Source organism: Hemiscyllium ocellatum, chromosome 1, assembly GCF_020745735.1.
Source record: "Hemiscyllium ocellatum isolate sHemOce1 chromosome 1, sHemOce1.pat.X.cur, whole genome shotgun sequence".
Taxonomy (NCBI): Eukaryota; Metazoa; Chordata; class Chondrichthyes; order Orectolobiformes; family Hemiscylliidae; genus Hemiscyllium; species Hemiscyllium ocellatum.
Genome location: NC_083401.1, coordinates 130,248,612 through 130,267,628, shown reverse-complemented (window position 1 = coordinate 130,267,628; position 19,017 = coordinate 130,248,612). Strand labels below are relative to the sequence as shown.

The window sequence follows — 19,017 nt, the reverse complement described above, 5'->3', positions numbered from 1 at the left end:
CTCACCAGTGTAACCTGATTGCCCTGCCCCCTCCTCACTGGGGTAATCTGATTGTCCTGCCCCCTCCTCCCCAGGATAACCTGATTGCCCCGTCCACTTCTTCCCTGGGGTAACCTGATTACCCCGCCCGTACTCCTGGGTAATTCTCTATGGCCCCCCATTGTCCCCTCACTTTTCAGCCTGAGTGGATTGTCTTAACAAGTGCGATTCTTAACACACACAAACCCTTGAGTTCAATTAGTCACAAACCGTACATTCACTTCAAGACAAAAATTACAGTTCTCTAGTAGTTTTTCCTCAAGAAGATTAAGAGCAAATTCTTAAACATAAACGACAGCAAAATTCGCCCTTAAAAATAGAGCTAAATATCGACAAGGTTCAGGCACCTTCTGAAATAAGGGAGTCTTTGATCCGTGTGGTCTCTGTTCAATTCTAATGTCACAACGATCTCTGCCTGCGGCCTGGGTCTTACTTCAGTTGTTAATAAACAGGCTGCTACTAAAATGTCTGGGTTACTTTTCTGAACCCAACTCCTCTGTTTTCTTACTCTTTTGAGGAAGCCACCAGATAGACACATGTACTCTGCCAGATGGTCAGAACAAATCTGGCATACAAGGGGTAAATGTGTAAGTAAACAAAGACAAAGTTCAAAATTTGTTCTTTATTCCCCACCCTGAAAACAACATTCCATCTGGTGGTTTATAATTAACAGGATTATTTTTCTTTATCTGCCATAGAGGTTGCTTTTCTGGAGTCTGTTTCTGAGCATCTTGTATCTGCCATGCATTTATGAATACTCTTTGGAATCAAAAAAGCAATTGTCACAAAGGCAGTGTGAGCTACAATGGCCAGACATTTAGGAAGTGTGATGTTGAAATGTTAACTGTATTTCTTTGTTCTTCCACTTTTTAGGAGGAAGGACTGTAATGTTCAACTTTTTAACTTTGTTTTCCTTATTTTTCTGCTCTGTACCTAAACTTCTGTACCAAAGATGACACTTTAAGTGGCAACTAGTAAACTTTTCACTGTGTGCATGTGAGTACATGTGTCAATAAACCTAATTCAATTCAATTCAATTCAAATATAGTCATACTCATCCAGCAGAGGTGGCTGGCTCATACATTCATAGGTTGAAAGACAGATGTTTACAAAATGTGACATTCTTTTTGTCAGCCTCATCCTTCACAAACTAAATGCTCTAAAGGATTCTTTATACGGGTATATGCTCAAAGGACTAAATCAATCAATGCCTGTCATTTATGTGCCCTTAACCTCGCTAATAGAATTATCATAATTAACAAAGTAGAGTATGAACTTCTAACTCATTAGTTAAACGCCCTCATAAGTTTTTAAATATAAGTTTTTCCTTACAGGGCAGAAAATCACACTTTGTGTGACAAGAGCAGATGTGCACAGAATTTATTGTGAGTCTTTGCTTTGGAATGCATCACTTCTCTTAACACAGGGAATTTGTAAAAATGAATAGACTATTTTTGTAATTGAAGCTTTAAGTAGCATTACATTTTTGCTGAAGAAGCAATCTTGAAAATAATAGATCATCTTTTGTGGAAGACTTCATCTCTCGATCACATTTGTTACAGAAGAAGGACTTGCATTTATATGACACTAATCACAGCCTCAGGCCATTCCAAAGCACTTTACAGTCAATTAAGTGCATCTTGAAACATAAACAGTTATAATGTAGGAATCAGTTTGGGCTGAATGGCCTCCTTCTGTATCATTATAATTCTGTGATTTGAACACAGCAAGATCTCACAAATAGCAAAGTAGCCACTCACATTGTCACTCTACCTATAGTGCATAGCTGCCAAACTCAGATTTGCTGACAACTCTCTGGGACATATTTCATTGACACCCCCACAAGGATCCCCGATCACAGGAATGTCATAACTGTGTTAAGTTCTTGATTAATGTTTAATGCTGCTCACCTACCCCAAAGGAGGCAAAGCAGATTTTTTCAGACTCTTCAAATTCAAGACCCCTGTCATGTTACCATCCATATTTCCAAGTCATGGTGGTGTATGACTTGAAGAGAACCTGGGGGTGATGGTGTTTCTTTCTATATGTTTCCATTTTCCTAAATTTTGGAGATCATGAAAGTACTGATGGATGATCCTTAGCAAATTATTGCAGTGCATCTTCCAGGTGACATCTTCAATTTCCTGGATAATTCTAAAGGAATCAGCTGCTTTGGGGAGATCATAGGTTTCTGACAAGACATATCAAGCCTGTGCTGCTCCAATGATTACCTGACTGATGTACTATTCAGGCCATGGTATTTAAATGGCTGTTCCAGTTCAGTTTATGATCAATGGTTGCACCTCAAGAATGCTGATAGGGGATTTAACAATGATAATGCTTCAGTGGCATTGCTACCAATAAGCTGTATGGCCCTGCCACTGAGAAGTTTCATGCGCACTGATCAGTGAGTTCAGATGCATTGGCTTTCACTTGCTCAAGGACATGAGAGGTCTGTGCAGTGGGGGAAAAAATACAAGGCACAAGTGTTCTTTTCAACAAAAAACAACACTAATTAACTTGTAAATTCACAAACTCACATGAACATCAACAGAATGCAGTATTTGCTAGCCAGTTTCTATCTGAGAAAAATAAAATACTTTGAGCGCCAAGGTTCAGATCCATGTGGAAAATTTTGTGGATGATTATTTACAAAAATTTGATGGCAGTAGAAATTTAACTTCATTAAAATGTGTCTAGTGTTCCCAAAAATTGTAATTCTGCATGTTGTATTCCTTCAAAATCAGCTTTTATAGCTGGGTTTCCAGACCTGTTTGTGATCTGTAAGATGGTAGGATTTAGTAAGATGTTATTTTGATTGCTTCATAAACTGCAATAATTATTTCCTGAAATTAAAAAATATTAGTCATCTAGACTCAAAACATTAGCTTACTCTCAGTCCATGGATACTGCCTGACCCGCTGTGATCTCCAGCAATTTTTGTTTTCAGTACAGTTTCCAGCATTTACAAAAATATTTACCTAAAAATCCTCTGGGCCTGTTACAGTCTTTGGAAATTAAGATAAAATATTCCTAGAAAATTGCAATAAAAATGAAATCAAACTACAGATTAATTTTTATTCATCCATGCAAGTGGAACAGCATTCTGGAAGTCCATTAAATATCGAAACAGTATGATGATATACGATTTTAGTCTCATATGCGTTACATTCTGACTGGATTACTCTACCAAGAGCCAGCTTGGATTGGATGGGCTGAAAGGCTTTCTTCTATGCCATAATGCCATAATAGGTGTGATAAAGATTTGTCATTATCATCCTTTGGAAACTTGGAGTTCTACAGTAGAGCTAAATGAGGTTTTGGTTTATTTTAGTTCTCTGAAGGTGACTTTTTTCTAAAAGGCTCAGGAACTCGTTGTGTTAGCATTCACTCAAACAAATTTTTTTTAAGAAATCAAGTGATTAAACCTAAATGACTTTGCAATCTTCCTGGTGAGGTAATGACTGAAGTGTTTACTGAGTGAGAGCCAGACAGATGGAGAGGTCGGACAGCAGAAGCAGGTTAATTACAGAAATAAAGATTCTTAACAGCAGGTTCATTTGGCAGCCTCGAAGTAATCAAAGTAACTGGGAAACACCGAAAGTTTTTTCTCTTAGAATTTAGTGATAAAAGTCTGTAAATTAGCCTATGTCTGTATGTCTCAGGGAGAGATGGAGAGAATCAAATCTGGTGACTGTGCAGAATTTTGCCAAAGGAAATGCTTGTAACCTTGTTAGTTGAATAAAAAATTAAGGATTGATAATAGGACAGTTAAACTCAGGTTGAGTGCTCATAAACAATATTAATGGGAAAAAAATGGCTGAATGTTTTATTTGTCATTTATCACAAGTTCTTTCATAATTGTTTTATACACCTTTTGTTTTTGTTCTTTTCCTTTGTGTAATAAAGTCTTATTCTTTTGTTAAGAATACATTGGCTGCTTCTACTGAATATTTTCAGTGTCACCATAAGCAAATTGTAAACATAAAACATTTAGCCTATTAAATCAGGTTTCACTCTGGAATATGACCTGCCCAGTATTACCATTGGCTGGGGTCATAACAATGGTGCATGCTGGGGTGGGGAGGAGGTGCAGTGTATTCCTTGCCACACTGGTAAAAAAGGTCAGTCGCAGTTCACTGACTTTAAATTCAGCTGTTCTGAAGATATAATATGCCAGTGGTAGCTTTAACAAGGAGAAAAGAAGTCCCTCCCTCAGGTTTTTCTGCCAATGTTCAGAAGGACGATCTATAGCAACCTGCAGTCTCTCACCTGATCATGGATAAAGCTCTTAGTTGCATTGATTAAAGGTCTCTCTGTTTATCAGTTTCAACTGAGAAAAAGTTCCTCCTACAGTACTTAACATTCTACTTGGTGACTTGCCAGGTGAGGAAAAGGTATCCTGCCTGGGAAATCCAGAATTGAAGACTTAAAAAGTTCTTAATTGACTTTTTATATGAGTTAATTACTCACAGGAGAAAGAAACCGCATGACATTTGGATATTTTACTAACTTTCAGGGCAATTTAACTCCCTATAAGCACGAAACTTTCACAATCCAAATTTTGAATTTCACTATACTTTCAGTAAATTTCCTATGCTCACTTCATAAAGAAAAATTGACCTGGAAGTGCTGGTGTTTTGTTGTTAAATCCTACAGTACTGAATTTCATTTACAACATGGATTTGATACAGTTTGCAGCATGAACAATGTACATTATTCAGAATTACTACACTTCCATGTATGGATCCCATGATGGGAAAGAAGCAGTTAAAGCTGGAAATGACAGAATTGGTGCAAACTTGTATACCCAGAGTTAGAAACATAAAACAAGACTATTCAATCTATCAAAAATTAGCTAACTAAGAGCTTAAAGCAATCTGTACATGTGTAAGTTTGAAGGTTTTGTAGAAAATCGGTTAAGAAAATGTTTTAATGACATGTTTGTGTTATTTGGGAGATAATGAAATTGTGCACTACTCACACAGCACAGACATATGTTTATCTGCTCTCAGTGGGACAGCACAATTTTATCCGAAGTTTTTATCCGAAGTCTTGCAGTGGGATTTAAACCTTACACCGCATGAACACAGAGGCACATTTGCTACCCATTGAACCACCACTGACATATTTGGCAGAGTAAGACCAGAAAAAGCTGAAAATCAATGTCAGTCAATAACAATGACAGCTTAATATTTTGAGATAACCGTTGGCCTGATCTGAAAATTCCTGAGATTGAAGGAGACAGAAATTGCCAAGAATTTCCCAAAGTTCTATGCTGCCGCCAATTTGCTTAATTTAGTTAGCCTGGCTGTTTCCCACTGTATTGTTCACAGGATACAGCAGAGGCTGACAACATCCTGGCTGGAATGTTGAAGATATGTATTCCGGAATTAGCTGTGCTTCTAGCCAAGCTGTTCTAATGCAGTACATCTAACAATGTGGAAAATTCCCCAGACATGTTGTATCCACAAGAATCAGAAAAAAAATCCGATCTGGCCAATTACCAGTTGTTCATTTTACCTTTGATCATTAAACAAGTGATAGAAGGTGTCATTGACCATGCTATGAAGCAACATTTAATAGCTTGTCTCTAGTGCTCAGTTTAGATTCTACCAGGATAACAACAATCAGTAGCCATGGTTCTAACATGGACAGCTACAGTGATGTGTTGGAACTGTGATAATTGGCCTCTCAAAATCACAAATGTTTAATTCCTGATGTGAGATGAGAGAGATTGGCTTGCCAACAAGTTAGCGTATGACCAAATTTGGCATCAAAGAGACTGAGTAAAACTGATTTCAATGGAAACCAGAGGAAAAGATTGTACTGGCTGGGTTCAGACTGAGCATAAAAGTATTTGTGATTTTGGGAGGCTACTTATCTCAGTTCTAGCACATCACTGTACCAGTTACTTGTGTAATGTTCTCATCCAAACATCTTTAGCTGCTTCATCACTGAATGTTCCTCCAACAGATCATCAGGAGTGAGAATATACACTGATGATTGTACAGTGTTCGGTTTCGTTTACAATGTATCAAACAGAAAAGTGGCCCATGCTTGTGTGCAACAAGAATTGGATGATAAAAAGGAGTGGCATACTCAAGGTAAGTAATAGCCATAATGGATTAATAATATGACCATGTATGGTAAGTCAGACCCTAACCATCTCCCCTTAGAGACTAAAGAAACTGCAGATGCTGGAATCCAAGGTAGACAAGCAGGAGGCCGGACCAACATAGCAAACCAGACAGCATCAGGAGATGGAGAAGTCAATGTTTCAGATGTAACCCCACTTCAGAACCTGAAACATTAACTTCTCCACCTCCTGATGCTGCTTGGCTTGCTGTGTTCTTCCAACCTTCTGCTTGTCTACCTAACCATCTCCTCTTGACATTCAATTACATTAAATATCATCACTGAATCCTCTACCATTCATCAGAAATGTAACTGAAGCAGCCACATAAATATGTGCTACCACAAACACATGAAAGTTGGATATTTCTGTCATATATAGATCACTACCTAACACCCCAAAGTTTTTTTAAACCATCTACAAGGCACAAATCAAGAGTGTGATAAGATATTCTCTGTTGACCTGGATGAGTACAGCTCCAAAATGCAAGAATTTTAATACCATTTAGGTAAAGCAGTTGCTTGTCACCTAATTGGTTATCGATCCTTTCACCAAAGCACTGTGGCACTCTGTGCACCACGTACAAAATGAACTGCACCAAAACTCTGAGAACATCTTCAACAGCAACTTCCAACCCTGTAATCTGTACCACCCAGACAGTGACAAATGCTTTGATATACCATCACCTCCAGAATTCCTTTCATTTTATGTAGTTTCCTGGGAATATATCACCTTTCCTTCAACATCATTGTGTCACTACTGGAATGTGTACCTTACAGCTCAATGATGCTTCTCTACAATATGGACTGCCGAGTTAAAGCCAGAACTCACCATTTGGGAACAGTGATAAATGTTAGCCTTGTTGGTAAGGTCCACATCCCATGAATGAATCAGTAGTAGTGTAAACCATTAGAAAACCAAGAATTGCCATTGTGATTAACACAGCAATCAATCCATAATTGGCTCATGTGTAACATACAAACTGCAAGCACAAATAACTAACACAAATTAAAATTGAGGTTAACATACAAATTTAATTAATTCATAAATAACTATTCTGTTAAAAGTAACAATAATTGCAGTCCTAACTTGCTTAGAAAGATTGATTTGTAGCAACATTAGCACAAATTCCCACTGAGATTATGCATTAGCAACTACAATGTAATGATCTCTATTGAGGTTAAAAGAAGTGCCAGGATCCAAGTTGCAAGCAACTTCTGAGACTAGTGCAAATGACTGATAATTTTAATGCTGTACCTAAGTGATTACATGACAGCTATAATTTGTCAATTTTCAGCACATTCCCTCTCCCCTTCACACAACTTAAAATATAAAAGAAGTTGTTCACCACCTGATGAAGAACAATTCATTTCATTCCCAAATTTATTGAGTTATGGTAATAGATACACAATCATGCTAATGTGGCAGCATCTCAAACTCTGTGGTAAAGGTAGATGTTCACGGAATTTGCTGTGATTTACTGCAATGGAAATCATTACTTGCTCTAACACCGAGAACACCAGTAAAACTTTCTGTTTGTAATTGAAGTCATGGTGCATATTTGTGACCGTAGTAATCTTAGAACAAATGACCACACTTTCTATCTCCTAGATCATGTCTTTTTATTTAGAAATCATTCACAACATTAAATTGTCCCTAGGTTTATTATAGTTAACAAAGGTAATTTGACTTGTAGTCATTGTTGTAGAAAATACCGGAATTATTTTTTTCACAGTAAAGTGCTGTAAAAACCAATGTAAAACTCTCTGAATAACGTGTTTTAGTCATGATGATTGAAGGGTAATTGTCAGCTAGGACACTAAGATGCATTTCCTTATTCTTCTTTATAGTTCTTCCACAGGATCTTTTTCATCCACCTGAGAGGATAGGCAGTTTGCTTCCACTCCACCCTCCACTCTGAACTATCACCATTACCCCCACCTCCATCTTCTTATTGCACTCTCAGCTACTTTCCTCCTAGTTCCACCCCCCCTCCCATTTATCTCTCCACCCCCGAGACTCCCAGTCTCATTCTTGATGAAGAGCTTTTGCCCGAAACATCGATTTTTCTGCTCCTCAGATGCTGCCTGACCTGTTGTGCTTTCTCCAGCATTACACTCTCGACTCTAATCTCCAGCATCTGCAGTCTTCATTTTTGCAAAGTTTTGCTTTATGTCTTATCCAGAAGAATGCCTTCTGGCTAAAATGTCTTGCAATCTGTGTATTAATCAACATGAAGAATACCCTGAATGCTCCTAAAAATGTTTCACTACAAGCAGAGTTCAGAACAATGAAATAAGGAATACAAAGTGAATGGTTTCACCATGTTAATTTTACATGTGGAACTCTGTTTTAAGTGATGTGGTCATCAGATATACATGGGGGTATAATCAAATTGTCACTAATTTTACAGTCAGACATCATATAACACTTAACTGTTAAATGCTTTTATTGAGATTAAGTTCACTGTTTAAATTTCAGTGTTACTTTAACACTGCAATTAATCAAATAAAAAACAAACTTATTTCATCTTTGGATCCAGTTAAATGATATGATTCTGCATAATCTGTTATTTTGAACTTTCTATATTGCATGAGGTGCACATTCACACTGCAACTAGATGCAACACAAAACCATTTTGCTATGACCCAATACAGAGATCAAGCCATTATCATGATTTGACCTTAATACGAAGGTGAATTGAATTCCTCGGAAATCCTAGTCGATATGTTAATGTTGGCTGCACTCCTGATGCTAAACTTGTGGTGTTGGCCATATCTGAATTGTATTATGTAAGTCTTTTTATTTCCAGTCAAATATAAATGATGGATTATAATACATCATGATACAAAACATTTCTGTTTTCTTTTAATGTAACGTACAGGTGTTGTATTCCATTGGATGGTAAAAGAGATCTTAAAGTAAATGTTGCAAAAAAAATCTATACCTAAACAATCAGACATATGGACATAAGACACACTTGAAGCAGCCTCAACGTCAGGTGCAAAATAGACTTCACCTTTATGAATTAATGTAGAAATATCTACATGGGCTTATACTTATTCATTGTGAATTATTCACAAATATCCTACCTAACATAGACTGTGCAGGACATAAAACAAATCAATCCCAAGCTTATAGAAAACACTTGGATTTTGATATTAATTTATTTTCTAACCCAAAACCCTGCCATTAGCTGCATCACTATGCAAAATCTTCCTGAATAAATCTCTTTCACTGCATTTTTATAGTTTTAAATCTAAATTTGTGCTATTAATATCAGATTTTGCTCAAAACGGTTTCTTTTCAAGTTCTATTGCCACTCATTAACAAATGGAATGAATTCAATGCTTTTTAACATGGTAATGGACAAAAACAATTTGTTTTTAATAATTATTAACCCTAATAACTGCAATAAACCTAAATCTTTATAAATATAACCTAGAGCTGAAATAAAATAGAGGTGGGATCTCTTGGGTTAGTTCTTTAATTCCCAATAACACATTTGGTAGCACTTATATGGTATTTATATATTTGTTTTACTGTTTTACTCTATATCATTGCTTTCTTGTTTTTGGAGTTTCATTTATTTTGCCTCTACAGGCCCACCTCCAAGATTCACCTGGGAAATCACAAATAATGAAACTGAAAATAATAGCAGCTTATTTTCCAAAGCAGCAATTTATTATTACACTGTTACCACTGCCACTGCCCTCTTGTTGCACGAATCATCTTTAAGCAGGGACAGCATAAAGCGAGCAATATCTCCTGGTTTCACTGGATTTGCAACGGGAGTTCTATCCAGATCTGGTTCATAGTAGCCTTCATGAATTAATAATTCTTTGTCTATAGAAAATTAAAGTAGGTATAATTAAGAAGTGTTAATAGCTTGTCACGCATTGGAATAGAAATTAAATCATGAATATATGTTATCATAGAGAATTAAAAGGAAGCAATAAAACCACAAATCCCTAAAATGTTTATGCTTTCTTTTCCACGTTATTAATGTCAGCTCAAATTTGCCTATTGGTTAATTACGAATACCAAGATGTCACTCAGAGCAAGTTGTCTCAGTTTACCAAATTCATTCAAAGGAAAGAATGATAACTGCACAAGGATAGATTTAGGATGGTTTAAGGAGGAACAGTATTAAAGTGATGGTGGAAAGGGATGGAATAGATGAGAATTAGGAACATGTTTAGTGGCATTCCCACATCCATGCCTCCTTTCAACATCATTCCTCTCTTGTGACATCCTTCTCTCTGAATCTCTTGGAAGAAGGTAATTTTCACAAAGCAAGATCAACCAACTCACTGCAGTATAGTACACCAACAAATCAATCTGTTGGCTTTGGTGGTTATTTTAAACTACTCACTGGTATGAAACTGATAACATTGAATTTGTTGCTCCCTGAAGCAGTGGTTGTGCCTCGATTCCTCCCCTGTCCTCAGGGTAACAAGGCTGAGAATCAAGATCCACCTGTTTCAGAGGTGTGTCATGTTGGTGGCTAGATTTTATTTAACACGCTATTCTTATTTAGTGCCCAAAGAGAACAACAAATGGAATAACTGGGTAAACCAAGTGGACAATCTACTAAGTTTCCCAACAGGTTGGTTTAATTACAGGCACATTTCACAATGACACACAGACATATCTTCCCATGCCATATTGAATTACTGCCTGCACACACACTTTGCATATCTTAGCAGTTATGTCAATACACTTCCATCACCTTCTCTATATTATAATTCATTTGCTATGAAGGGTGCAGAATGTAATGTCTTATGTGTTGTCATTGTTCTTAATGGGCAAAATCTAAAGATGAATAATTAGAGAAAAATGTTTTACTCTGAGTAGATCACTCAGAGGAGTTACCAACCACAAACAAAATTAACCCTTATGATGAGCTACAGATTATATGGTTATTGAATTATTCCTTTTCCATTATTTGAAGTATTATCCAATTTAATGGATAATTAGATTTATTTATTTCATTTTAGCTTTTTTTTTCTATATTAGTTACCTCAAAGATATTATTATGCTGATCACTGCTGGCAGCATGTGCACATGCAAAGATGAATTAAAATGGATGGGGATCCAGAACGGAGCCATCAATGCAGCCAAGTACCAGGAGAGAAATCCTAAGACATCAGGAACAAACTGGAAAAATGAAACAGGAGTGAGCACCCATTGATAGATAGGGTGGTGGGTGGTGGTTGTTGGGGATGGGGGGTGGGTGGTGTAGTGAATTTTGGGGTGAAAATCATGATAGATGTATTGGGCTGAATCAAAATTGTGCATTTTACATAAGTACTCAAAATCAAAACTATTCCAAGTAATGATGTCAAAAGCACAATTATTTTCTTTATGTTTAAGTATTCAAATATATATGAATTTACAAGAGGACCTCCATTCCTGGATGGAAAGCAAATGCTCATTACAGTAAATGCTTGAGTAAAGATGCAGAGAAAGGAAGAATGTAAAATTGTACATTTTTACCTGTTCTTGGTGCCTTCTGAAGACCTGGTGGTTTTACCACTGTCCAGTTGAGATCTTTGCATTCATTGTTTAAATAATTTTCTACTTCTTGCATGTTGATCAGCAGGCTGTGGATCACAGGAGTCAAGAACGACCTCAGCATCCAAGTAGTCTGATGTGAAGTTTTAGCTTTTAAAAAAGAACAATGGTATTTTTTTTCCCAAAGGACTACAATGTTTCCTTGACAAAATCTCCCTGATAGTTGTTAAGAGTGAGCTTTCCTCTTTATGAGCTAAGGAACAGGAGAAGGCCTTTTCTACTCATCAAGATGATCATTGATGGTCTACTGCTCAACTGACTATGCTTGCTTTTGCCTCAAATTCCTTAATAAGTTTGGATGACAGTCACGTGTCAAGCTTAGGATCCTATTATGCCTCCTCTGGACCGAATTTAATCCAGACAGTGATGACCTTGCCTGCCAGTTGGTGAGCCACTGGGAGTGTTGCACTGCCGGCTTTGAGGAAGAGCCATCATATTAAATCCCCACTGGGCACTTGCAAGCAGCATCAAATCTTCCCTGGGAACAAGGATTCCAGGTAGGCAGAATCTCCACTGCTGAAATCCTTGGCTATCTGCACAACCAGGGAACTGTAGCGCTGTTAGTAACACACTAATTAGATGCTTGTGACATGAATGGTTGCAAACTTGTCAAGCATTTTTAAATCACAGCCTAAGTCAGTAATACAAATGGACCATTTCATAAAATCCTGACAATGCAGGAAGAGGCCATTTGGCCCATTGAGTCAGTACAGACCCTCTGTAGATCATCAACCCTATTTCCATATCCCCACATTTTACCATGATGTGGAGATGTTGGTTTGGTGTTGGACTGGGGTGGACAAAGTTAAAAATGCAGATTTATATTTGCTGATACATTCTATTTTATTACAAAAGCACATAAGCTGTTGGCAGAGTGTCCATGTAACATTTTATAAATTCCTATTTTGGAAACAGAACCAGTCTGACTCAAGGTTGGAATACAGACTCTAACCTCACACCTTTAATGCATTGTCAGAGATGAGATGTCACTTTTTTATTAAACTTTAAGTTATCTTGGGAATGTGACTTGAAAGAAGTTCTGGGATTTAAGTGTTAATGAATTGAAACCTGCAACCCATTCTAAGCGATTAAGACTTAACAACAATCTAGGTTTGTTCAATACATTGCATCAGTTGATTGACACTTTGATCTTTTACCATAAATTCCATGTCCTATGGTTCTTCCCCCACGAGTTACCTGATGAAGGATTAGTGCTTCAAAAGCTTGTACTTCCAAATAAATCCATTGGATTATAACCTGGTGTTGTGAGATTTTTAACATTTTACCATGCCAATCTACTTAATCTGCACATTTTTGGACTGTGGAAGGGAAAAGAGCACCAGGAGGAAACCCAGGCAGACACGTGAGCGTAGGAAACTCCACACAGTCATTCAAGTCAATCAAACCCAGGTCCCTGGTAATGTGAGACAGCAGTGCGAACTACTAAGCCACTGTGCTGCCCTATTTGGTAAGAGTTAAATAGTAATAAATCCTAAAAGTTTTCATAACTGTTCAATTTTTGGTCTAACAGAAAGAGGCTTTTAAAATATTTCCCTTTTCAAGACCTTTATTCCAAACAGTCAATGGTTTATCCTCCCTGAATACTCCTTGTTGTTTGAATGCTGGACCAGGCTAAACCCCTTCAAAACATCTCAGGAAGGTAGCCCAGACCCGAACATTTCTAATTGTTTTCAGTAAAGTGGATATTCCAGGAATGATGCAGCTGGTCAAAACCCTATAGTTTCAAACAAAACTGCATTTATTTACAGAGTACCGAATGAAACACAAGAAAGTGAGAGCCGAATACAGAATAACTTAACCTATCTGAAAACCCAACAGGTTATCCCAACTTAATCATGCTGTTCCAAGTTCCCGCAACAATCCCCATAAACACCCCTTGGCAAAAAAGGTAAAATCAAACACAGAGTCTTACAGGAGAGAGAAATGTCAGAGAGGTTCTTCCATCTAGCTGTTACTTTGACCAGCAGCCTTAAAAACTGACTGCTTGTGCAGAACAGTCAGACTGCTAAAACCAAACCAAACCAAACTAAACCAGAAGAAAAGCTGAGCTGGAAGAAGTGGCCACTCCTCTTTCATTGTACAAGTGTTTTTTAAACTTAAAAACTTATAGACACAGACAAAATGGAGCCTCTGTCTTTACAACCCCTCTGAAACAAAACCCAAGGACAACCTAACCTCATTAAAGGAGCAGCAGTGTCACAGTAGGAACCTCTCATATTTTACTCCAGGTAGATGTAGATGGATAACATTTTTGTTTTAAATATGAGACATGGTAATAAGGTAGCAGTAGAAATCTGGTTGTATCATACTTGCAATGGTACAAAGGGTGCCAGTGAAAATACTGCTGCCCAAACCATTTCCTTTAATGACATAAAATGGTGTATGAAGCACTCAGCTTTTATAAAGGTTTTTTTTAAGAGACAGAGATGAAATTAGACACATTGTAATTGTTATATTTAAAAACATATGAAGTCAGAAGCCTAGTAGAAAAGTAATCGTGATTGTTTGGGAATGAATAGAACTGAGAGGGTAGTACGTGTATGGAATGAGCTGCCAGAGGATGTGGTGGAGGCTAGTACAATTGCAACATTTAAGAGGCATTTGGATGGTATATGAATAGGAAGGGTTTGGAGGGATATGGGCCAGGTGCTGGCAGATGGGATTAGATTGGGTTGGGATATCTGGTCGGTATAGACGGGTTGGACCGAAGGGTCTGTTTCCATGATGTACATCTCTATGACTCTATGAGTTAGGCTATTCTAACTGTAGAATATGAAACATTGGGTGCTATTGTTATTTTTGGACTAGTTTATTTCAGTTAAAAAGAAAAATAATTATGGTGAATGTAGTGATTGGAACCAGGTGGATCTCGATGACTATGAGATCCTTGATTTGGGTTGTTGACATGGCCAATCAGGAAGCTCTGACTGACCAATACAAACAGAGAATATTGCCTGTTGATGTGAAGGGCATTGCATGTCACTGGCCACTCTGGTGTTTCCTTTCTTCCTGGAGGTAGAATATAAATAAAGTTGTTGTTCTTCACTGTGTCCTACATCTGCACATACATGACATGGGTGCTGGGAAATTAAGCACGACCACAGTTAAGTGGTGGTGTGGGGGAAAATAAAAAAAAGTATAAACAGAGACCAGTTCAAGGCACAGACTCTGAGCTGGCTGGCACATAAGGTGCATAAGTAACTGAAGGGTGACTTGGTGGCAGGATACTGGTCACTGTGCAGTTATTTCAGTGGCATTAAGAGTAGGATTAATATCATAATCATGCAAGAACACCTACTAGCTGAAGCCCAATTGAACTTCGAACAGGCATTTCAACTGGCTTTGTCATTAGACAATCAACAAATGGAGCATGGGAGCTACAGGGCACCCCAATGGAAGTGGATACCCCATCTGACTGAGCTTGGGGAACACCACTTGGGTTTGCAATTGCAGAGTTCAAATCAGGCATATCCTGAGCAGATGCACCCTCGGCCAACTTACAGCAGAACCCCTGAAAAATGCCGAGCCTCAGCCCAATGGCTGAAAAGCTCTTCATGATCTGGGTTGGCAAGCCATTGTAGTTGCGGCCAGTACGCGGACTCAAGACAGCAAAGGAGTCCTACATGGCCTGACTTGAGTAAGAAAACTCATAGGTCATTACCCAGGAGAATGCACACCCTGGAATGTCATCTTAGATGTGGGTTGGAACAATTAATTTGCTTAGTGACATCCAAATCAGAACCAGTTAAAATTTATGCTTGGTTAAGTAGTCACCCTATTCCCATGGAGGCCAATACTGCTGCATCTCTGGTTACAGAACCTGTCTTTAACAAGATTCATTTAGGTCTTCAACCCTTAAGTTTGTGCAAGACCTCAGCCAGATTGAGAACAAACACTGGGAAACCGTTGATAATTAAGGGTATGACTTCAGTTCTGGTCTCCTATAAGAAGCAGTTGGTATAGTTACTGCTGATGGTAAGAAGTGGCTCAAGCCCAAGTCTATTGGGGTGGAATTGGTTGAGAAAGATTCACCCAGATTGGCTCAACAGTTTTCGATTAGAAAATGGCTGCCTCAATGAAATACCCAGGAGGTTCGCAGGAAGGACTTGGGGCAAAGCTGCTTTACATGTTGATCAGGAAGCAATTCCACGATTTTTCAAGGCTCGCATGGTGCCATTTCCCTTACAGGCAAAAGCAGAGGCAGAAAGCAGGAGGCTGGAGAGTGAAAGAAAACCATCACTCAACCAAACCAGGCTGGTATCCTGCCACCAAGTCACCCTTTAGCTACTTGTGCATCGAACCAGTGCAGTTTACGGAATGGGCAGCACTGGTCATACTGATTGTGAAGCTTGATGGCTTCGTCTCCCTTTGTGGAGACTTTAAGCAAATGGTAAACAATTTCTTGCAGCTGGATAAATCTCGCACAGAGGACTTGCTCGCAAAGTTGATGGGAGAGTTGCCCTTTACAAAGCTGAACGCGAGCCAGGTCTACCTGCAATTGCAACTGGATGAGGAGTCCCAGAAGTTCAGTACAGTTAATAGTCATAAGGAGTTATACTAATATACAACACTGCCATTTAGGGTATCATCAGTCCTTTTCCAGTGGGCCATGGAGAACATTTTACAAGGGCTACCACAGGTTGCCATTTATCTGGATGATATGCTAATAACTGGGAAGACCAATAAAGAGCACTGGAGAACTTGGAAGTAGTACTTAAATGTCTCTCGCAGGCTGGGGTATGCCTTAGAATGGAAAAATGTGTGTTGCAGGTGGTCTAAGTGACCTACTTGAGTTACAGACTGGAGAAAACCAAGTTATACCTGTCGGATGATGATATGAGGATGATCAAAGGAACCCTGGCTCATATGTCTATACCGGAGCTCAGGTCTTTCCTTGGGTTAGTGAATTATTAGTGCCCCCACCTTGGCGCCTTAACACCTGCTATTGAAAAAAGTGTCGACATTTGAAATGGTCATATAGCCAAGACATAGCTTTTAGGGAAGTGAATAAGCAGTTATCATCATCTAAGATGTTAGCCCACTACGATCCATGTGATGCCTCCCCATACTGTATCAGGGTTGTGTTGGCTCACCAGTTGCCCAATAGAGAGGAATGCAATGGCAAATGCTTCCTGGACTTTGGCTGATCCCGAATGCAAGTATGCTCAGATAGAGAAGGAAAATTTGGTGGTCATCCTTGGTGTGAGGAAGTCCCTTCAATATCTTTACAGATGGGAATTTGTCATAGTAACAGTTCACTTGCTAGGGCTATCGAAGGAAAATAAGCTGATGCTGCCCATAGCTTCTGGGGAAATTCAGCATTGGGCTCTTATTCTCAGCACATACAGATACAAGTTAAAGCATCGTTCAGGAAGCCAAGTAACTAATGTGGGTGCCTTGGGTTGTCTCCCATCAAATTGTCCATTTTGGTTTTAAACTTCCTGGACAAAGGTCCTGTCCTAACAATGCTCAAAAAGCTGGTGGTAATGGGGGATACAGACAAGTTATTGCAACCCAGACGGAAATCTTTCTACACCCAGCAAGACCAGATCACCATAGAGGACAGCATATTATTGTGGGGAGCAAAAGTGATTGTCCTGAGTAAAGGTTGTTGCCACATACTGGCTGAAATCCAACAGGGTCATCCAGGTGTTTCCAAGATGAAGATGCTAGCAGGATGCTATGTCTGGTGGCCAGGATTGGATGCCAACATTACTGCGTTAATGGGGCAGTGTCCAGAGTGCCAACAAGGTCAAAACCTGCCACTGGCAATGACCCCATATTCATGGGAATGGCTGAGTAAACCCTGGACTAGGTTCCACGTTGACTATGCCAGTTCTTTAATGGGCTCAATGTTCCTGGTCATTGTGGATGCTCACTCAAAGTGGTTGGATGTGCATAAAGTACATTTGGCAAACTCAGGGATGATAAATGAGAAGCTGTGAGCATCATTTGTGATTCACAGACTCCCAACAGTATGGGTCATGGACAATGGGACATCATTTACCAGCGGGAAATTTGAGCATTTCCTGAAGTCGAATGGCATTCAGCACATGAGGACGGCTCCATACCAAACATCATCCAATGGCCTGGCAAAAAGAGTAGTCCAAATGTTGAAAGCAGGCTTGAGAGGCAGCCTACAGCATCACTCAATACCAATCTGTTCTGGTTGCTGTTTCATTCTAGGACCATCGATCATGCAACAATAGGAATAGTTCCAGGAGTTACCGATGGAAAGAAGATTCTGCACAACGTTAAATCTGATGTTACCAGATCTGAAGGGGAGGGTGAAATATCAGCAGGAATGTCAATGCCAGCCACATGCCTCCTCTAAGTGAGAGAAACAGTTTAATTCTGGGGATGAGATTTTGTGCGGGAACCAAGGAAATGGTCCTGTGTGGATATGAGGTGAGGTTGGTGCGAGGTCAGGTCCCATGACTTACAAAGTTTGGGTCGGTGAGGCAGTCCTCAACAATCATTTGGATCACCTGTCACCTTGCAAATGAGGCAGGAGCAAAACATGTCTGGCCTCTCAGAACAGCCAGAAGGCCCAGCAGAAACTCTAGGTTCTTTCCCTCCATCTAGTGTTGAGAAACCTTCAGAGTCTGAGATGAATGCAGTCTCCATACCTTTACAATGGGAAGAAGAGGAGCAAACTTTGCCAAAATGCTCTGGTTGCAAGAGGCAGGCAATGGACTGGTATACATCACCCATGTCAGAGTCCAAATCAGAGGAACCAGACTGGGGGGTTGAAAACATCACAGAAAAAGCTACCAGAGAAGGTCCAGGCCTACATCCCCAGACTAGGGAGAGATACAGTGATTGGAACTAAGCAGAGCTCATTGCTTTTGAGATCGTTGATTGGGGTTGTTAACATGGACCAATCAGGAAGCCTTCATTGACCAAAATAAACAGGGGAAGGTGGGTAGGGGCGGGCTGCCTTAGAGTGGTCGGAAGGTGGGGGCTTGCTGGGTCTGTATTGTCTGCACTTTTGTATGTAACCGTTTTGTTTAATGTACAAATTTCATTGTCACTGTCTTGTTAAATGTGGAACTGGGATTTGAGGTTTGTCCTCATTCTCTGTAAAATGGTTGAATGGTAGGGTTTGGGGCCTGGCTTTGCTGCTCCTCTCCCTTGTAAAATTGCTGTCTCTTGTACAGCTGTAAATGTTTATTGTAAACTGTTTTGTAATTTTTTTAAATAAACAGGAGATTCAGCATCTCCTCAGTTTAGGGGAAAAAAAA

General features: G+C 39.1%; 1 protein-coding gene across 1 annotated transcript in view; it reads right to left on the bottom strand.

Annotated features, from left to right (window-relative positions):
- Positions 1-9,863: 9,863 nt before the first annotated feature.
- Positions 9,864-19,017, bottom strand: part of LOC132817251 (flavin reductase (NADPH)-like) — a 40,027-nt gene continuing 30,873 nt past the window's right edge. Inside the window, exons 4-5 of the mRNA XM_060827653.1 lie at positions 11,675-11,842; positions 9,864-10,021 (exon numbers count right to left, since the gene is read on the bottom strand). Coding sequence (XP_060683636.1) covers positions 9,864-10,021; positions 11,675-11,842 — 326 coding nt within the window. The remainder of the gene's footprint in view (positions 10,022-11,674; positions 11,843-19,017) is intronic.